The 23,410-nt window shown below is 30.5% G+C and overlaps 1 protein-coding gene across 1 annotated transcript in view; it reads right to left on the reverse strand.

The window, feature by feature from the left end:
- The window catches only part of LOC129225220 (MAP kinase-activating death domain protein-like), a 101,207-nt gene that overhangs the window by 29,774 nt on the left and 48,023 nt on the right, over positions 1-23,410 (reverse strand). The window contains 8 exon segments of the mRNA XM_054859792.1: positions 2,901-3,007; positions 3,996-4,068; positions 6,289-6,453; positions 11,291-11,398; positions 12,148-12,364; positions 13,790-14,064; positions 20,636-20,806; positions 23,196-23,317. Of these exon segments, the coding sequence (XP_054715767.1) occupies positions 2,901-3,007; positions 3,996-4,068; positions 6,289-6,453; positions 11,291-11,398; positions 12,148-12,364; positions 13,790-14,064; positions 20,636-20,806; positions 23,196-23,317 (1,238 nt within the window).

Raw genomic sequence — 23,410 nt, forward strand, 5'->3', positions numbered from 1 at the left:
AGTGGCGTAGCTAGACCCGACTTTCGGGGGGGGGGGGTTACTTCTTTTATATATATATATATATGTATAATCGCTTGGAATTTTTTCCTTTTCTTTTTTTTTCTTTCTCTTCTCTCTTCTTTTTCTCTTTTTTTTTTTTTTTTTTTTTGAGACTAACTTTTCTGGGGGGGGGGGGGGTTGTCCCCAAACCCCCCCCTTAGCTACGCCCCTGATGCTAACAATTTAAAATAGTAAAAGGAAGAAGATGAAGGGGGGCTTAATGGGTTCTGTCTCAGATTAAAACAAAGAGACGTACTTTAAGCTCATTAATGGAACATTTTTTTCCCTTTAAGTTTTTAATGTAAAGGTGCCTATTGTGAGTATTTATTCAGTAGATACTTATTTTTTAGGCTGCTGGTTGTTACCGTATTTCTTGAAAAAATACATCATTTATGTTTAGAGAGATTAACAACTGCTTTAGAGTTAAACCATGCTGAGAGGGGAAGTATTTGGACTTTATTAACTCAAACCTAAATGTACTGGTCACCCATCTTTTTTATGAAGCTAAAGCGGTAAGTCTCATAGTCAAAGTTGGTTCAAACTTTTCATTCCTCTAAGGGAAACAATCATTCAAAGTTTCGAATGAAAGTTCAACAAAGTCATGGCATTTCCTCCTTTGCTATATGGTTCAGAGCAGGAGTGCCCACCTAGGGGGTCATGGCACAGACTGTGCCAATGTCATTTTTAAGGGAAGGGGTTGAGCAGTATTTTTTAAATTTTTTATGGGGGGCTCTTGTTTTTTGGGGGGTCTTCATGATATTTAGGGGGGGGGAGTCAGAGACACAGACTCTGAATGCCCAAGATAAAAAGAACCCAGGCAGCTGAGAGGCAGCATCTGTGATCTCTAAAGAGCTGCACACTAATGTGCAAAATAAGAAGTGAAGATTTTAGAAGAGAATGAAATGTTTTTAATCTGCGTGGAAAAATGAACTACTACCGCATTGATTGGAAAGAACATATCCAACCTATGAAACGAAAGAGACTTCCTGGAGCTGCCTTCTACTACAGGTCAAAAGGCAAGCGAGACTGTGGCAGGCCTAGAAAAGGGTGGTTGGGCAAAGAAGCTGGAAAAGGCTTTTAGCCTAGGCCTTGATGTTGATGATTTTATAGCTTTGAAACTGATAAAAGCAATTTCAGCTTTTTTCTTTAGTTAAAAAAATATGGTTAAACTCTGTTAAAAATGCATGGATTATTCAAATTTCTTAGTCAGTTTCTCTAATTGAAAAATTCAGCTTTAAGCACTAATCAATAACTGAATCAATGTTTAGAATTATATTTTATCAGGGTACAGGTGCAGTTTAGAACAAGCTCACCTTTTTTTTAAAAAAAGAAAACTTAGTGATAATGAGCTTTGATTTGAACACTAATTAATATATTTTCTCACTAAAAACTTTTCAGAGATTTATAATTATATTACATTTTTATGAATAATCAACAGCGATAATCTATACATGCTGATGGGGGCAGCTGAAGAAAATACTTTTTGTACTACTTAATAATATTAGCATAGATATTTTGAATAAATGAGATGGCTGACTGGCATGAACATCTTTTTGCAAAGGAACAATGCTACAGGTCGAAAAGTTAGCTTTGGTCTCTTAATGATATCTAGAAATAGAATGGAGTTGTTGCTCAGAAACAGAATAGATATGTTCTGCTGATAAGTTAAACAAAACTTTCATAAACTCTAACTCAGTCTTATTGTTTATTTTAACCCAAATTTGCTTGATACTGATTTTAAAAATTGGTCTTAACTATGTTTGATAAAATTGAAAATATGATTGAAATACTTAAATATCTGTAAAATATTCAAATATTACAGAAAAAAAATTAATTAATTATTTTTTGTAGAAATATGGCTATATAAATGCAAATACATAAGTATAATTTATAACATGAAGCATCAGTTGAAGAAACAAGAATTTTAAATTAATCACAAATGACTACATATACTTTTTAAAGTAAGATTTTGGTAAGTTTTAAAACACTAAGAATAAATTGGTGAAAACCATCTCTTCAGCTGGATCCAATAAATGAATTTAATGTTCATACTCAAAAGAAAACTAATATTAATAAAAATCCTAAGTAAATAGGAACAATTTTGTCAAATGTTTTTTTCCCTCTAATTTCTTTGATGTATTAGAGGAAAATTTATATTAAAGTGCCAAAAAAAAAAAAAAAAAAAAAAAAACATATTACGGAATGGAGCTGCAGACACTGCTACACTGCATAAACAGAAAATGAATCACAAAATAATTTATTCAGTGCATATAAAGAACAGAAAAATATTTCATTACATTATATAGCGTAAATATTTCAGCAATAAAAGCTGGCATCATGAAAGAAAAGTTAAAATAATAAATAACTCCAAACTTATAAATGTCGTTTTTAAAAATGCAATGAATACCATTCAAAATCAAATTCTTGGGAAATGAACATAAAATCTATGTCATTTTTTTTTTTTAAATGATTCAATTTAGAAAGAAGCAAGCGGTGTATTGAGTAATTGAGGGTAATAGCATATTAAAATTGAAAGAAAACTAAAAATCATTGTAATAATTGCAAAAGAAAAAGAAAATTCGGCAACAAAAATTGCAGCTCTTCATACATAAATACTTACAATAAAGCTCAGTTCATAAATTAAAAAAACTATAATAATGCAACACTTCATAAAAAGAACTAAGATTCAATTGCTCAACTTTATTGTAAATAAAATTCGTAATCATATATTTGAAAATATGCAACAAACTTGAAGAAGCTGTGTTGCAAATTGACGTACATGAAATTTAGCATCACAAATACAGAATCAGCATTATGTCGTCAAAAAAAGCAAGACAAAGTAGAAAAGATTAAATACATACCTTGCTATTTGCAAAAAGAAGTCCAACTCCTTCCATACACACCTGCAGGAGGCCACCTTCACCACTTTTCATATCCTGAACAGGAAACTCACCCCCTAGTTCTGTTCCTGGAGAAAGTTTAAATATAATTTACACTGTACCATAGCAGTAGTCAAGGCACTGTATTTCACTGTCAAACATTAAAATAAAAAAGATAACGTATTTTTAGCCGTACTTTTATGAAGTAAAATTTGGAAAAAGCTTTAGCTGTATTAATAAAGTTGTTATTATATTTTGCCGTGGGCAGGTAAAGAACAGTATCTACAAAAATGAGTTTTTGAGATACAGCATAAACCAATTTAACAATTGTCAAGGGACTGGAAAAGTTATCGTTAAATCAAGTATATCGTTAAATAGAGGAACACGGACATTCAATGCAGTCAAATCCCGACTAGTTAAATGGATCATTAAATCGAGGAAATCGTTAAATCGGGTACCGTTAAATCAAAGTTATACTGTATTTGAAAAAAAAACTTGTTTTTGATTCCCCACAAACAATTGTAAAATGTTGGAATTAAAAGTTTTTATGTGTGTTTTATTTTCAGCGTAAACCAAATATGCATAAATCAATTTCAAGTAAAGTAAACGTGATTTGCAGAAAATCATACTGATATTAGCATCTCAATATCTTTCATTCTGCCAAATTTTGATTTATTTTGAACAGTAGCATTGTTACCAGAAACTTTTTAATACAGTTGGCTCTCTGTTTTACAACTTTCAAGGGACCACAAAAAATCGTCCTTAAGTAGAATGCGTCCTTAAATAGAATGCTTCTAAAACCACATTAGAGCACTCGGGACCGTGAAAAGTCGTCTTTAAACAGAGAAAGTCGTTAAATAGAGCGTCGTTAAACAGAGAGCCAACTGTAATACATTTTGTACATAAATTAAATTTTCATATTTTTTTAGAAAATAGTGAGCATGAAAGTAGTAAGAACTTAATGTAATTATTAAATTGAATACAGACATAAACAGAACTGTTTAACAGAAATAACATCGAATAAAATATTTAAGTTCTTAATGACAAAAACAGAACAAAATTTCTTAGTTAACTCACCAGGCATCATGCCATTTCCTCTAGCTGCAGCACGCTCCATAGCTTCTTTGATGCAGTAATACAAATCTTTGCACTGTACAAGAAGAAAAAATTAAATTATTTTAGCCATAAATAAGTAAACTCGCCAAAATGTTTTAAAAAAAACATTAAAATACTTGCTAATTTACTTATAAATTAGTGCCAGGTATTACTAATGTCCCAACTGCGTAACCATAAATTTATTGTTATTCTACTAATGTGTTTGTAAAGGACCCCATTATGAATAAAATGCTCATTGATAAAATACGATATAAAAATAAGTTGTAGTAATATTAAATTAAGATCTGACAAGTATCTTATTATCAAAGCAATTTATTTTAATTATTTATTATTTTTTTAACGGCCATCAAAAAATAAAAAGTTTTATAATCTTATCCTTAAAAAGGCAATAATTATAGCCTGTTAACTATTTGCTGTTAGCTACTAACTGTAATGCTACTTTAGTGAATCAATACTTTTTTCATATCAATATTACTAGCTGACAGAAGAAATTCCAAAAGCTGGTTTTTTTTAAGGAATTTTTTGAATATACTCGGGTATAAGTTGAGAAATTTTGTAGAAAAAAGGAGGTTAAAAGTCAGGGGGTTGACTTATACGCAGGGCAGAGTTTACGAAAATTTTTCCTGAACAGTTCTTGGCAAAAAACACTCGAAAATCTGAACATTTTCCCGATTTTAGTCCAACCCTTTAAAACAGATGCTAAAGAAGTAAATACTTACACATTCTGCCATAATTTTACATGGTCTGACTCCGAAATCAAGGCTAAATAATTACAGTAAATGGCCAACTATGCAAAAAGTGTGGGAATTTCCATATTCGCGAATTTTCTCGATACTTTTGCGAATTAATGCCCTTTTTTTCTTTAAATTAGATAACATGCCTACAGTGCAGAATTTTATTGATATTAATTCCAAAGAAAAGCAATAAGTAAAAAAAAATTATTACAGCGAAATCGAACTCCTTACAAAAATCGCGATCGCAGAAGTGAATCCTTTTTGTGCAAAAGTTTTAAAATCCGACGTTTTTTAATGTAAGAATGTTCATTACATTTCATTTTCCTTCTTTTTATATTGTTTGTATTCAAAAATAGCGGCAAAATGCTTTCGATTTTTTCAGAAAGTAGGGACTCTACTTATATGTGGGTTTTTTGATTTTTTCACAAATTTCCTTCTAAAAGTAAACGGATCGACTTATAAGCGAGTATGTACGGTAATAAAAATGACTTGTTTATTTTTTGCTGATAGCTCAGCAAAAATCTTCAAAATGATATCTTACTTTTGACGTATGTTGAAGTATTAAGGTAGTTATGACATATTCTCAAGAAACACCTTTGAGATATAATGTATATGATACTGTACATAAAATACAACTCCTGCTCAGTTATTCCATTTGAGGACTGCAGTTTCGTGCTTTTTAGCACTCATCAGTTCGGAAAAAAAGCAACTGAGCTGGTGGCGGAAAACCTCTTAAAGGAGCCAAGAGAGCCAAACACACAGGGCTGGCTTAGGAGTGATAACTTACTGCAAAATATATGATGCTGTGTAGTACCATGCTAATATTTTATTTTCTTTTTTTGAGCAATGACCAATTGCTTATTTACCTCATATGACCGTTTTTGATGTTCCTATAATTTTTTAAATCACAAAAACGACAAGTAAGTCTAGCTCATTGTTAATATGTATTTAGAGACTAGAATTTTCGTCATCATGGTTACAAATCGTCTGCTTCTGAATTGTCTCTTTATTTTTTGCTGAAAGTGGCAAAAAACCTTAATTTTAAAGTTTGGTGCCTTACTTTTAAAGTTTTATCAAGGATTGAGGAAGTTATGGCATTATCACAAAAAACACCTTTGAAGATAAAATATATTACTTCAAAATATACAAATACAAATGTGTCGACCAGCAACAGGCTCTGGGCCCAGCTAGACTGGTCCTAGTCAATTTACAATCCCCTGTGAAGATCAATGGCCCTCTTAAAACTATCTACTCCCTTGCTCATTACCACCGCTTCCGGTAAGCTGTTCCAAGGTTCCACTACCCTGCTATAATAATAATTTTTCCTAATATCCATGTTAGCCTGAGATTTAAATAGCTTAAAACAATGACCCCTTGTCCTGTTTTCAGTGCTAAACTTCAGCCCCGTAACATCTTTCATTTTAATAAATTTAAACAACTGAATCATGTCCCCTCGATCTCTTTGCTCAAGACTGTGCATTTTTAGCCTTCTAAGCCTGGAATCATAGTGTACTACATACCTTTTTAGTATAATATTTTCTCAACTGTGTTTGACCTCCATTTCTTCTCCATAAGCACAATACTTTATTTTTAGGACAATATGTCATATTTACAAGTCGCTCATACCACCATCGTTCAACAATGGTACCGTTTACACTTCTTAAGATAATGCCATCATCTCGCACCTGTAAAAAGAAATTTCATTATCTGTAAAAAAAATTACAAGCTCTGACAAAAAATAAACTATCGATTGAAAAATGAAAATCTTTGTAGTAAGAAATGCCAAATTTGTTCTTTACTCCTCAAAATTTATATAGCTACACAATTCTTTAAAATGTTGCAAGATTATTTGCCATAATTATAGGACTCAGTTCAATTAAGATAATTGCATTAGAGCATGCTACAAGGACTTTAGCCAAGAAAACCTGGTTTGAATTTAAAAAAAAAAGAAAACATTTATTGTTAAATCCAGTCAGTGGAATATGTTGATAATTTTACATGTTCCCAACACTGCTCAAAGAACCTATATGATGTTCTATATTTTAACAATGAAAAGCTTTAAATTGTTATCAGGTATGTTTCCCTAAACAATCCAAGTAACAAGATATATAAGTCATTTACTCAGTATGGATGAAATAATTTTCAAATCTTTACTAATAATAAAGCTGAAAGTCTCTGTCTGGAGGATGTCTGTAGGATGTCTGGATCTCTGTGATGCGCATAGCGCCTAGCCCGTTCGGCCAATTTTTATGAAATTTGGCACAAAGTTAGTTTGTAGCATGGGGGTGTGCACCTGAAGCGATTTTTGGAAAATTTGATGTGGTTCTTTTTCTATTCAAATTTTAAGAACAAAACTATCATAAGATGGACGAGTAAATTACGAAATCATCATAATGTGGAACCGTAACATGGGCACAAGCCAATCAGCTAGATATGAAATTATTATAATGTGGAACCGTAACATGGGTACAAGCCAATTGGCGAGAAAATTCACCATACATTATTTGTAAATATACAGGCGAACCAAAAGACCTTTTAATTTTACTATTACGGGCAAAGCCGTGCGGGTACCACTAGTATTTCAATAAAATGATAGAATTCTTAAACTAGGCAATCTTTTATGCGCTGTAATTTTTAGACTAAGAATCCAATTCTCGAACCTTGACGGTTAAAAACAAAATATGTTTTTGATGCTGTATTTTATTACTTGAGCTTTCTATTTTTGCAATATGTTTTTAAAAATCTATATTTTAAAATTTATTTTCAGAACTGTCTGAAAAGTTATTGTGTACCGCTTGATTTTACAGGTACCAAATATTATTATTGGATAATAATTCTATAAATTTCATAAAATAATTGTAAAGGTTTCAATTATTGTTGTCACAATTCCCTGTGTTGTCAGGTTTCAAACTCACAACACAGAATAAATTATAAAATAAACGATTATTAAAGCGCAAAATTTGTAAATGATTGTTGACAAGTGTATCAGGGTTACAAGAAACCTTCTTTTCAATGCAAATTTCTTGCAATACGGAAATATACGTTTGCAAACATTCATTTTTTTTTTAAATCTTTAAAATGTTGCTTTTATTAACCCGTTCGCACCCAGCGTCACGCGGACGCTACGCAACAATTCCTCTCTTATCAGCCCAGCGGCACATATCCGCTACGCGCTCTGATCGACGCTGACGTCCTAGCGTCACATATACGCTTTCTCGAAATGGAACGAATTAAAAGAATATTTAAACGATAATAGATGGCTCTAAATGGCTATAACTTTGATGATATTCGAGTCACATGGTATTTGACCTTCATGTACACGCTTTAGTTTCTTATTTGGGCCTCTCAATGGGATAGATTTTTTTTATGTAAACAACAGTGAATCACTGCTCTGCGCATATGATTTATGAGGTCTCAATTGCTCTTGTTTATATCTTTGCTTCTCTTTTTTTGTTACGAGTAATTGAAAGAGATATACATCTAGCTTAATAAATTATGGGGGAGGGGAGGAAGGTTAAAATATTTTTGCGTATGTGTTCCAGACTTTTGGGATTCCCCATTCGATGAGAGTACATTAATGATTTCAAGCCATAGACTAATAATAAGAGTAGACCGAGCTATGGCAACCCTTTTGCTGCTCATAAACCAAACCATGTGACTGGTGGATATCCTAGCAACAGCGGGCGTTGATCGTAGCAGACGATCAACGCGAGCGAGAAATAAAATAAATAGAATTGATGAAACACGGAAGAATGATCTTTTATGGAGTCTGATTTGTAAATTTGTTATTTTAAGTTGTAAATATTTTGTTAATATAGTGAGTTTTTCGTTTAGATAGTATTGTGCATTTTCTTTATTCAATTTTAATAACTCTCTAAGCAATTAAAGATGCAAGCGCCCAAAAAGAATCGGCAAACGGTAAGATTTTTGCCTACAATTTCAATTTAAGATACCGATTAGTACATTTTTGCATTAACGCAAAACGTTTACGCCATTACGTTCACGCCAACGCTGATGTAGTAGTTCCGAATGAAATTAAAGTTACTGAAAACTGCGATCAAAAACTAATCACTAATGTCAAAATAATGCATAACTAAAAGAAAAACAGTTCAATCATCTCTGAACCCGGGGAAAAAATTATGATAAAAACACGTCTTAAAATACATGCCGAGTGCCAAACTATAGATAATCTTGCCAGCTGGCAACCATGCCGCCAAAGTTTTCGCCGAGCCTTCCACCAGTCACATGATGTATCCATGAACCAAATTTTTCATCAGCAAGTCTGGGAAAGCTCGGTCTACTCTTATTATTAGTCTATGTTTCAAGCGGCACTGATGTTTATAATTATTTTTGAATCCTTTCTGATATTGTTCTTCTTTATTTATTCTTTTTTATTTGGAGACTGGAACATTGCAATAAAAATGGTTAGCGAAGTGAGTGAAAGGGAATGTTTTCGAGAGAATTATGAAGCAATTTTGAGACTTGTCGCGTGGGAATTTAACTAGTTTAAATTCGTTGACCTAAGTTGTTTTAATTAAAATTACATAAGGAACATATTTTTTTGCTACATTTCTTTTTCTTTGATTGCACACTCATGATGTCTAACTCGAACTTTGTTTTTGTGCACATATCATTTAATTTTGTGCACATAGTTAAAGTTTTAGTATTCTACTTCTTTCACTCCCTTCTAATAATGTAATAGTCTTTATATTAATAATTAGTAATCAGTAGTACATTGTTTAAGCAAATTTAAAATATCAAGTCATTATTTTGAAATGCTGATTTTATATGAATATTTTTGTTCAGTTAGGCTTAACTGCTGTAAAGGCTCAGGCCGATGGCGGCGTTCCACTTTGGAACGTTCGGTCCCGTAACTGTGCTTCGTTTTCCATGCGCTGGTCCTCAAGGGGTTAACTGACTTCAAAGAGGAGACAGTTATCAGTTAATACCACATATAGCTCATAACATCATACTGGGTGAACTGATTTTAACAATTCTTTTTTTTTTAATGGATAGGGAGTGGTTAAATAACCCTATTAATTTCTCTATTAAGTGATTAAATATAAAACCCATTGTTAAAAATGTGGTTGTCATGAAACAGTAATATAAATAACTAGTGGTACCTGTATGGCTTTGCCCATAGTAGAAAATTAAAAGGTCATTTGGTTCGCCAGTATATTTACAAATAATGGATGACGAATTTCTCGCCAATTTGCTATGTTAAATGGCTTGCCCATGTTACGGTTCCACGTTATGATAATTTCATAATTTACTATTTCACGTTTTGATAATTTGCTGGGTAAAATTTTCTTAAAAAATTGGAAAAAAAAGAACAAAATCGAATTTTGGAAAAATTGCTTCGAGGTGCAGACCCCCATGCTACAAACCAACTTTGCGCTAAATTTTGTGAAAATTGGCCAAACAGCCAAGATCTATGAGCCTCACAGAGATCCAGACATCCAGACAGACAGAGATCCAGACGTTCAGCTTTATTATCAGTAAAGATAATCATAATGAGAACTTTGAATGAAGGCTTTTCTGAAGTGAAGATGAAATTCATTACTACCATTGCTTTATGGTATTTTTATCTTTCTAATGCCAACAATAGATCACTGGGCCAAGTACATAGGATTTTTATCATGATTAACTTGTATTGTTTTAAAATTAAAATTAGTTTTGGAAACTGTAAATATTTAATGGTTCTAATTTGATTCGCACACAAATAAATCCCAGAGAGGAACAAGGATTAGTTTTTAAGGCCAACTGCTTAAAATTTTAGAGGAGTTGATATATTTTTTAAAAATAAATACGAAGCATTGAAATGAAAAAATAAAGGGAAGTGTTGTGATGGTAACATTATACGGTTTCTGAAATATATTTACACTAACAAAGCATAAACTAAGAACCTTTTTTTTTAAACAATAGAACCAACTTCAGTAATAATTTACTTTTAATAATTAATTGCTTTTTAGAGCTGGAAATTGCGCTAAAAAGTAAAAAATATTTTTATTCTTTGAACACCATCCATACTACTTTTAAACCTAATTTTGGAAGTTGGTACAAAAACAATAGATAAAATCATACATATCCATAGTTCAATTACAAATAAAATTTTAATGGACTTAGATTCTTCAATAATATTTGCATACATTACATTGATAACAACGTAAGTTGTGAACCAGTATAAATGTTTCGTTCTTAATTTTGAGTTTTTTTCTGAGAAATGTAAACGAAAATACAGTTAAAAATCATTTTTCCTACTGCTTTTGGGCGGACTTCAACAATTACATTTAGAAGTAGTATAAATAGTGTTCAAAAAATAAAATTACTTTTTACTTTTTAGACCAATTTTCAGCTGTAGCATTAAAGTTGTTTTTTTTTTTTTTTTCAAAAATATTTTTCTTGATTTCTATCAACATAAAGATATTATTTTTATTTATCTAAGGATTAATTAATTCAGATAAAGAGCAAAACAGCTTTTTAGAAAACCTCTACTGAATAATTTCATTATTGTAAATTTACCTCCATGAACAGCATATCTCCAGTAGCATCAACACCTGAATGCACAGTAAAAGACTGCCGATGCATCTGCCGACTCGCTAGAGGTTTCAAATCGATGTCATTACCATTCTAGAAAAAAAATTAAATCTATGTGACTATGCAAAGTACACCAGCTAAAACAACTTGGAAATTTAAAAAAAAATCAATTAGGTAAAACATTGAAAAATAACTAACAAAAATTCAGTTCAAGCTAAACTAATCAACAAAAATTAACTAGGTTGATTAGGAGAAGTTTTAATCAGTGCTGCGGAGTCAGAATCGGGCCGATTTTGGGGTAACGGAGTTGGAGTCGGAATCGAAGGTTTAAAATTCCAGGAGTCGGAGTCAGACTGATTTTGGGGTAAAAAGGATCGGAGTCGAAGGTTTTAAAATTCCTGAAGTCAGAGTCGGTGAACTCCTCTGCAACTCTACAGCTATGGTTTTAATGATTGTATAGTTCAGCAATTGAGAAAAGAAATATGTAATTTATAAGAAAAATGCACCTTTTACTATTAATAAAATTAAATATGATGATAATCATTAAATTCTGTACTAGATTGAAAATGACAGTAAAAACAAAATTATACTGTGCACAAGCTCATTGTAGCAATTTTGGAATTATCGATAAAAATATATACACATACACAATTTTTCTTTCAGTATTTTTTCTTTTTTTTCTCATCCCACCCTCCTTCAATCTTTTCATTTGTCTCAAAATTCAATTGGGATAGTTGGAGTTTCATATGATTGGAGTTCAGTTAGATTTATTAAAATGTAACTTAATTGAAAAAAAACAGAAAGTGTAATGATCGTAATAAAGGATAAAGAAAGAAAAGTACCAGTTTGATTATTTGATCTAGAAGTTCATTTACTTCCGCACTGAATGCTAAGCTTATGTGGCATTTGCCTAACAGACGACAAGCTTTTCTTCTTATTTCTTGTTTGCTGACATTCACCATTACCATAAATGCAACTGTGTTATACAGCATGGTTGATAACAAACGGTCTTCATCATGCTCTAACCTTCTCTTGTCCATATCAGAAAGTGACTGATACCTGCATTAAAGAAAAGTCAAATTGATAAATAAACATAAGATTGATTTCATTATTTGTCATTATTATGTAATAACAGAAGAAACTACTATGTTAAAGGTATTTGTTTAATAATATAAATTGGACGACCCTCCATACGAGAACTTTAAAAGGTTACACTAAATCTTAACTTTTATCTTTACTCATGCATCTTCCATAACTTTTCTTCATTTTAGATAAGAAAAAGAAGAATTATCCTAGAAATGCATTGCACATAACTTAGGAAAAGTACGGACGTTTTTCTGTCCCAAGTTGCTAATATCTAGCTGATAATTGATACCTATATCTTGAAGGGAGTTAGCCATGGTTTTGTTGCAATTAATTGGTTTGCTTTTAGTTAATTATTGCAGTAATTCATCGCAAACTTTCAGAGGAGGAACATGGGTCTTCAAAGCATTTGGTTTGCTTTCATTCACCTATTTTGCTGCATCTGATGCTTTCATTTTAATGAACATACTGGCTGCTTGTTTTTAATTTCAGTGGCAATTAGTGGGTTTGAAGTGCAGAGCTGTAATCAAAGTTGTTTTCCCTGCACCTGTGACAAATCCAACAGCTCTCTTTCCAAAGAGTTTATCTTCCCCTGAGCGGTAGAAACTAATATTTCAAACTTATCTACTTTCAAACATATTTGAAAATAGGATTATTATACGGGTGTGGGAGTTTAATTTTAGGTAGTCTGTGAGCTTCTTCATTTGGCACTGGCTAGTCTTTTCAAAATTGAGGCTCTCTTCTCAATTTTGTCTATAACTGTAATCACCTGACCATTGAAATTTAATTTGTTATCCAGCACCAAACCTAAATGTGTGGTACTTGTGCTTCTTTGGAGAATAGTGTTGTCTATTTTTCATTTCCATGTCTCAGAGAGCCGAGAGATGTGAATGCAGTCTGACTAAATGTACGACTAAAAATATTTAGTTGGATATTGTGCCCTCAAAATTATTCTATGGTACAAAATGTATTTTGATACATTAGCTGATGGTCCAATAAAGAAAATATCAATTAAAATTTTTCTCTGACTCGTAATACTGAGTATGAGAGTAATACATATCAACATGTCAATTGTATTGAATAAAATGGATGTAATTTTAAGTACCAGTTGGAAAAGAAAAAACTGTTCAATTTAAATGTTGATGTTAAGATGAAATATCAACAAGTAAGAAATACGAATTAATACTTTAATTTATACTACTAAATAATTACAATTGTTGAAATCAAGACAAAAATATAAATAAAAAGATTGCAAATCTAAAGAGAGAAAAAAATAATAATAATTTGAAAGACTATTTTAGCTCATTTTTTGTATATTTTCAAATGCATCGGTTTATTTAGATTAGTTTTTTTTTCTCTGTAAAACATTTGTATGCTTATAAAAGGTAATAATATTATCACCTTTCCATCATTTCTCCTGGCCCTTGATCCATTCCGACCATATCTCTTTCTTGCGAAACGGCATCGAAGAAGGCATCTTCCCAGAACTGCATCTGGTCCCATAACGTTGAACGATCTTTGCCGACAATTCCCTCAAATAGATAAGTTCTAGTGGCTTCATTCACAGGATTGGAAGATGTACTGATCATGCTTCCCCCATGGTATCGGAATCCGGTACTGAGGCTGCTTTTGCTGCTCCATATGCTCGGAGTACGTTTCTGGCGGTTGGTTAAAAACTATATTTTAAAGAAACTTAAAGTCACTTCTAAGTACCAAACAGGAAAGTCAAATACATCTCACTTGATATTGGAATAAAATATAAATAAGCATTTAGAAAATATCAAGACAAAAAAAAGGTTGAAAATTGTCCTTCACTCTTGGATTGAGTAATTTACAGAGAGAAGAGCTCTAAAATAGTAAACACAAGCATCAGTAATCAGAGCAAAGTGGCTTTGAATCAAAGAATGAGATTAGTTTTGGGTAATTTACAAAACCATCTTACGACTGAGCATGAATACCATGTGGATAATATAAGTTTCTTTGTTGAGATGTCGCAAGCCTTCCCCAAGAAAAATCTTTATCTTTCATCATTAAAATATATTAATTTGGTTTTGTTTGGCACTTTTTTCTATTTTTTTTAATTAATTAAAAAATTGTGAATAACACTAAAGTAATAAAAGCATAAATTAAGTAATATACAACTGAAAATATATTCTTCCTGTTCTCAATTGCAAGAACCATCCTGTAGATTGCATATAGAATTTATAGTACAAACTATACATCACTTGCAACTACATAAGATCGCCTCAGAGCAACAGTAAGATATCTTAGTGTTATTTCTGGGATTAGATATCTTACTGTTGCTCTGAGGCAATGATAAGCTTTTTAGACTAATTTTTGAAGGTGAAACCTTAAAAATTTAAAAATAACTAAATTATTTGGTAAGAGAAGGATATCGAGTAATTCATGAACAGAAAATTTAATGTGAATAATTAAATTGAAAAACAAAATGTTGCAGCAAGTTAAAACATCTACTTCCACCAAAAAATTAAGTGATACACTGAAATTTTTTTTAAAAGTTTTAAAGCAAAAATTACTCCAAATGCAGCTCAAAAACAATGCAAATTTCAATAACTCAAAATAAAGTCGGTATATGATTGTTTAAGTTCAATGCTGGATATGTGTAAATAAGGATTAATTATCAATAATTAACCGAACAGTAAAGTGCTAAATTTGGAAGACTCAACAAATAGCAACAAAAATGCAGTGCTATAAAAGGTGGGAATAAAACTCTTAAATAACAAAAGAAAAAAAAGATAATTGATATAATAAGCATATGGGTCATTCTCTAGAAATGTGGAATTTTCCGTCGTCCCATGTTCGCTGCAACCTCATAAATCTTTTTAAATTATTTTTTTTTAATACTATTCATTTATAACCTTCTACTGAACAAAATAACATGGATTTAACAGTGATAGACAATACCTATTTTTGTTGAGACTAAAAAGATATACTAATAAGTCATTACCATCCACTGTCCCTCGACTCAATGTTTGTCTTTTGTGATCTAACTATACTGCAAATAAAACTAGAAAATGCCTTGAAAAAATTTCTTCATAATTGCCTCACATAATCAAATTCAAAACAAAGTTTTTTTGTTTGATTGCAATTTTGAAATTTTAGTGAAACAGTTTCAATTTGTCCCTGACATTTTGCATCATTACCATCCAACAGTTTTTACACTCTTTCATAACCATTTGGTGGTACTATTAACAAAAACAGTATTCAGTTTTAGTAGCAGCCACCTTAAGTTTGTTTGAAAAGCAAAAATTTACTGTGTGGAAATCTTCATGTTTCTTGCTTAGATGTGTAGCTATCAAATTGAATAGAAAATTTTTTATTGCTATCATTACCATCCATACCTATTGATAGTTATTTTAAACATTATTATATATTTTTGTTTTTTATTTGCTTACATTCGATGAACCTTTGATCAAAATGTGCAAAATGTTTAGAATGGTAGCTACAGTTTAGCCATGGGGTAAAATAAATTGAAATATCATTACCATCCAGCACAAAGTATAAAATTTATATGGCAATGACAGACTGAGGATAGAATAAAATTAATTGTTTTGTTTTTTTAATTATATAAATTTTTATCTTCAAATTCAGTACATTGAATTGTTTTTAATATTTTAGATATGTAATTTTCTTAAACTTACTTTTTAAAAAAAATTATCTTATATAATAGGTACCTTGGGCAGTTGGTTGCTGTTATTTTTAATGGCCAGTGGTTCCCAGTTAACTATCATTTTGTAAAGTACATTATATTTTAAATTGATTGGTTTTAATGTAATTTGTCATAGGATGCTAAGTACTTCAGACCTTAATGTGCAGTTGTTGTTGATTCAAACCAAAGTAATAGTCTGAGAATCCACTTTATGTCCAGGTCAAAAACAAAAAGTAATTTTGTTGGTCCACAGAAGAGGACAAGCACCAGATAGGCACAGAACACATTTTTTGCATTATTAAAGATCCTCCTGTACTCATTTCTCATAGATATTTTTGTGTAGCAAAAGAGGAACATAATTCCATAGAGAAACTCGCAGCATCTGTATTTAATGCAAAATAAATACATAAATGACGTCATAGTATTCTGTTTTGAAAAAAACATAGCATTTTGACATTAATTTTACTGTATGTTTGCTTAAAGTTATTTTAAACATGTATACATCACTTCCAACCTGCCATGATCATTACCATCCTTCCAGAGTCATTACCGTCCTTGCTTCAGAAGTGCTTGTCCTCAAACTATTAATGTTCAATTTTTTTAATAAAGGTATTTTAAATAGTTAGTTCTATTAGTATTTTCGAAAACATATTTACTTTAAGTTATAAGACTTAATTTGAACGAGTGAAAATGAATGATGTAATGCATTCAGTAAATTTATTTTTATAAAAAAAGAATCTCAAAATAATTTTTAATTTATTAAAAGACTTAAATTGATGTATTTGTTCTTTATTTTCTGTCAGGCTATTGCTGGTACTTAATTGTAAACCTTAAAACCACTAAAAAAATTTTTTTATATAATTTCTACATGTTTTTTTAACATGGAATGTTAATGACACTTTTTGTCCTTTTTACAAACTAAAGCATCATTATCTGCAAAATAAATATACATGTTTAATGAACTATTGTAGTTTTACCAAGACACATATTTTGTCTTTCAAAAAAATGCAAACTGCATCCTTCCTGAAAAGTTCAAAATTAAAAATTCAGGATTGCAAAATTCCACATTGCAGGAGAATGACCCGTATCTATTGAAGTTTGGTAAGATAATCATACAAGCATTATGCATTTTTAAATCTAAATTAGATAGCTAATTTGCATGAAACAGTCATAACTTCAAATGAAAATTCTTAAACCTGTTGTTTGTTATCTTACTAAAATTTATTGTATGATCTATGCAGGAGCAGTTTTGTTTCATAAAAATAACGAGCTGATGTGTGCATCACATGACTTCCTTTTACTCCAATTTAATGTCATTCCCTCATTACTGGCAACTTTAATGTGATTCAATAGTTTACTCTCTAAATATCACCAACAGTGGCCAAATTAAAATCAGATTTAAAAAAAAAAAAATGCCAACGTTGATGCCAAGTTGGTGACAAAACTTGGTGAAAAAAACACTGGCGATATATCGCCAAGTGTCCACCAAATTATAACACCAATGGAGTTTACATCGAAATTAACAATGGTTTCCCCAAAAAAAGGGGCAAAAGACCCCTTTAGAAACACCCGAATGCAACCTAAAGGGGAGGTGCACAACTAGACCTCACTAGGAATCTACGTACCAAATTTCAACTTTTTAGGACATACCGTTCTTGAGTTATGAGTCATTCCATGCGAAATGAGCAAATCAGCTGTGGCTGACATGTCACAGATTTCAATGAAAATTTTTATTTAGGCAAACCATGCATATCTATGAGGAAATGCAAAGTATGGAAGTTTAAAAACTGTTTGTTGCTTTGTTATTGACATTAGAAGTTGATGCTTACGCTAAGCGTAAATTTTCGGAGTTCATTGCTGCCAGTTTGTGACTCAATAACTCCATAAGTTATAAACGTACACTTAAAAAATAAATATTTCCGCATTCTATAAACAAATCTCTATTGGGAAAAAGCAAAGTAAAATTTATTCGGATCTTTTTTTGAATCTGAGATATTAACAAATATTGAAATTTTGCCAATTTACTTCAGATTTCAAATCACTCTTCAAGCTCTTTTAATGAAAATATAAGAGTAAAAATGATTCAGATTGAAAAACTATCTATAACTAACTATCTGCTCTAATTTAATTATTGTTTATGAATTTCTTGATGACGAAATCGTACTTTAAAAAATCGAAAATTTCATTTTTTCCTCTATTTTAGATGTTTTTTTGAAGATGAGGGAATGCTCTAAATTTACTCAAGTTTTTTTTATGTAATATATTGAAGTGTCTTTTAGATGCTATTAAATTTTAATCATTGGTATCAGCGTATTTTTGTTACTAGAGTAATTTGAACTTAGGCAAAATTTCATTAGTTAGTTCTTTTTATTGTAAGTTTAGCAAAACTAACCATTTCTTTCGTGTTTCATTTTCTCAAAAGCCTTTTTATGAAGTATTTGCTAAAATGCACATTTTTTTAAAATCGAAATAAATGTTAGATATATTTGTTTTTGCATCATTAAGTCGTTTATCTAGTGTTTTGAATTCTCGTAATTTCACATAAGAGTCAATCCATACAGGTTCCATACAGTATAAACTATTCATTCTCATGTTCAAATACTTCTAAGTTATAAAATTAAAATAATTATTTTTAAAATTACAATACGTTTTTTCAGTATAATGTATTATATAGGGCACAATATACGTAACTTAAGAAGGTGCAATGAAGTTTTCACACTTTTTATTTCTGTTTTAGTGTGTGAATTGACTAGCAAAACTGCTCAATTTCAAAGACCTGTATCTTTTTTACAAACCAAATACAAAAAACAATATGTATAACATGCATAGTACTTGAATGGAATATTCAATTGGCCATGAAATTTTATTTTTAATTCCATCCCCTTTTGGTTTACAGGGGTCTAAAAATGTCATTTTTGTCATTTTTCCGATTTTTGAGGGACTGTAATCTATAAAGGGTGCACAAACACACAGCAACAGTTACATATTCTTTTTAGCATGGTTCCAGTGATTAGTTTTTGCCGTATTTCATTTTGTGTTTCCGTCCCCTACGCGAGTTATCTCCCTTTGAAATGAGTAAAATTTTTACTTAGACCCTGAAGTTTAACCTGTTGCCGTTATTTTAATTATTAATTTACAGCTACGTAACTCAGCATGTAAGACTATCAATTTATGCACTTTAACATCAAAGTGTTAAAGTAATTGTCATAAATGTAATTCAAATATATTTTGGCCAAAATGCAAAGATCTAAAAGTACCATTTTTGACTACGACAAATCACTTTTGATGACCTCTAAAAAATCAAAGGTCCAGTTGAGAAAAAATAAAAGTGGTTTTAAACATTTTTTATATCCAGCTTTTAGGGATATGAATTTCAAAAAAAAATTAAAAATAGTTGAGCGCACAAATCCATCGAACCTAAATGGATTGACCCATAAAACACAAAGAAATTGCTATTTTTCTGAATTTTATTTTACGTTTGGAAATCAAAAACCAATTTCGAGTTTCTTCAAGCAAATAGTAGAAACACAGCTCTATATTCTTGTAAAATTTTGAAGTTTTCTGAATTTTCCCTCATTTGAATTTTTGTGTGTATGTGAAGGGGAAAATCATCATTTTACAAAATGGCACTAAGTTTAAAGCTGATTTTGAAGACAAAGGAATGAAAATAGAACTTCAAAAGTAAGGTATTTCTTTTATGATACTTTAGCACATTCTGGGGTATTAATTTCATCAAAGCTAATGCATTTCTTAAAGATTGAGATTAAAAAATAAAAATATGAGAAAATTGAAATATTTTCAGTATTTGAAACTCAGTTAAAAGTTAACTATAATAACTTTGAAAATTTTACTGATATCAGATTAATTACCCTACTCCATAGATTGCAACAAAATATAACTTTTATGTTTTTATTAAATAGTTAATAAGATACAAGCCTTCAAAAATGCAACATTTAGCATTTATGAGAATGCTGTTCAATTTGACCAATTTTCAATCGCATGTAACTATTCAAATAAAAAATTTTAAGCAAAAATATTTTAGATATTTTTATATAGGCATAAAAGGAACCTGTATACCAAATTTCATAAAAATCTGTTACCATGCGGCCACCACTTTTTTGCGAATTTTGCTCATTTCGTATGAAATGACCCTTATGCGAGATATAATCACACATACATACGTACGTACATACAGACATCACGAGAAAACTCGTTGTAATTAACTCGGAAATCGTGAAAATGGATATTTCACGTGTCTATACGTTCTTAGGTCCTTATCCACGTGTGGTCGAGTTGAAAAAAATCTCAACATTCATTCAGGGGTGAGTAAAATGGAAATTAAGGCCGATTTTTGAGTGAAATTTTTTTCGCGAATACAATACTTCCTTTTTTGTAAAAGGAAGTAAAAAGTTGATTTCACATACTTATAGTTAAGTACTTGCTATCCTAATTTAAAATTACTATTTATACAAATATAAATGTTTTTATAAAGGCTACAAGTTTGGTCCAGATTAACAAGGGCCCTATAGAAAGAGGTTCTACTGTACACAAATAAATACATTCAGATAAAAACTTACATTCCCTGCTTCAATTTCACTATCTGATACAGTTGACCTGAAGGAATTTTGGCTAATCCTAAGATTTCTGTAATATGTTGGATTCGTAGTCATGCTTCCAGTATCACTAGCGTTACAACTCGGAACTGCTTGGTCCGATCCCTGACTTAAAGCAGTCCCCGTTTCAGATACCTAAACAATACATACGATTCATACAAGACCTTGCTTAAAACATAAATTACAAAAAAAAAAAAAAACACATAATGCTTATTAATTGTACCCATAAGGGAAAATATCAAAATGTTATAATAACACAGCTAAACTAAAGAAATGTCTAAATTACCATAATAGTTAGTGCAAAAAAATCTAAGAATTTTGTGGTTCAAAACTCTCCAAATAAAAATACAAGAAATAAACATAATTAACTAAATAAAAAATGGCTGTGCATGCATAGACAATGTATCGCAAAGTTATCACATGTTAATGTTGCATTTCAAAACAATAAAAAAAAAACCATGCTCAGAAATTAAATTTCCTTCATTATCACCCATATACTAGAAATTTGGGACAGGTAATTGGCAGAGGTAAGATCAAAGCGGTACATACAGTATTCATTGACTTTTTGTTTTTTATATTTAACTTTAAATTAATAAAATGATCTAATTGCACTCAAGGTGAGAACAGTCTTGATTTTGGTGTTGATTAGTTGTAAGCAAATACACACAAAATAAAAAAATAATAATAACCCAACATAAATAAAAATTTCGCAAAAGATATTTTATAGACAGATTTCTCAAAATTAGCTATATACTATTTTTCTCCAAATACTTTAATAAAATGACACAAAAATTACTTGCTTTCTCAGTCAAGTTAAAATGTTAATTCATTCATTGCACTTAGCATTAAGTATCTGCTCTGAAATTTATTTCCTTTATTAGGTAAGCTTCCATAAAACCCAACAAGGCTTGTCTCTAATGGATTTCCCATTACTGTAATGTTTACAACATTAAACTCGAACTAGAATTGTGGCAGAATAAAAAAAAAAAAAAAAAAAAAAAATTCAGGTTTCATAGGATATTAAAATTAATTATTTAAACAAAATAAAGAAGTTTTCATAGCGAGAAACAGTTAACGTTTTTAAAGTAAATAAATAGTTTAGCCATTCAGCCTTGCTAATAATATTTAGGAGCATAAAATCATTAATGTGGAGCTGTGCTAACCAAAAGGTTGAAGTTATAGTAATTATAGCTGGAAAAGGCAGCACTACAACTGCAAGAGAATGTTTTTTTAATATCTGCTAAGTAAAAACTTAACAATAAAAAAAGATGTTTCATATTTTTTCCATCTTATTGAATCGACAAGCATGAACATAGCCACTAATGTGTCATAATTACGGCCCACATTATATGGAACTGCATATGTGCATATGCAATAGCAGCTTTTTGCTTCTTTTGATACTAGGTGCGTATGAATGCATAAAAAAGAAATATTTTTAAAACAAGTCATTTACACTATTTTTCACTTGTTTTCAGATTTTAAAACAGATTTTTTTTTTTAAACTTTGAACAATAATTTTGTTCTTCACAGTGAACAAAAAATTGGGCGACCTATGGAAAGCCATTTCATAGAAATAAATACTGCCCCTTTTCAGAAACAAATGAGAAAAGAAAAAAAAAAAAAAAAAAATTCCAAAGGTAAAAGTAACAACTGAGCATAAAATTTTCTGTGCCAATAACTGTTTCAATACAGGTAGATCGCCTCAATAATGCAATGAAAAATCAGAGAAACTAGTTATTTTCATTCAAATGTTACAGCTTTTCTCTATATAAGTTTTAAAAATATATTATAAGAGCATACTTAAAAAAAAATTGCACACTTTAGTTATTTTTAGAGCATAACAACATGCAAATCTGGATTTTTTTTTCTCACATACCTTGTAGTTAGTTGAAACAACTTAAGATTAGCACTGATTATGACTTTCAATAAATAAAAATTTTAAAGACAAATTTAAAATGTATATAGTAGATTGATATTCTTATTTTATCTTATTTGAGTATTTATTCATTTATTTGGTAATAATACTGTCATCTTTTCTTTTTTAGAGTTATTTGAAATGACACTGTAAAAGAAAAAAAAAACTCTATTTTTTAATCAATTCTATTTCTATGCTTAAAATACTAAAAAGTTCCAAAAACAAAGTTTCCAATTCGTATTGAAAATTTGTCCCTTAAATGAACTAGTATGTTCAAAATTGAAAACCTTCCAACTGTTTCAACAAGTGCTGATGAGCTTGTGGAAGAGTAGGGGAGAACTACACTAATTTTACCACTACAACAGTTTATAGCACATTCTTCTTTATTGAAATAAAATACATAAGTAACTGCATTAGCACAAACAGGTTTAAATTCATTCTAGTCCACATTTAAAACTCCAATCTTCCTTTCAAAAGTAAAATAATCCTGATGTATAATGAAGCAGATTACTTTCAGTCTGACACAAAATTTAAAAAGTCAAGGTATTCAATAAATGTTACAGCAGATAACTGAAATTAATTGAAAGTAGTCAGAAAAAGTTTGCGTACCTCAGATTCAACGCTAGTTATTCTAGAAAACAGAATATTACGTTTGGCATTGATAATACTTCTGAACATGTCAGTGCCTTCTTCATGTTCAGAACTTTCGGGTGAAGGTGTGATATGAACATCTAAAACATTAAAAATAAAAGTATGAGTCATTTCCATCAAACCAATGACTCAAACAAATGAATGAGCATGTTTTAAGATTTTTACTTAATTGA

The sequence above is a fragment of the Uloborus diversus genome, chromosome 6 (assembly GCF_026930045.1).
Source record: "Uloborus diversus isolate 005 chromosome 6, Udiv.v.3.1, whole genome shotgun sequence".
NCBI lineage: Eukaryota > Metazoa > Arthropoda > Arachnida > Araneae > Uloboridae > Uloborus > Uloborus diversus.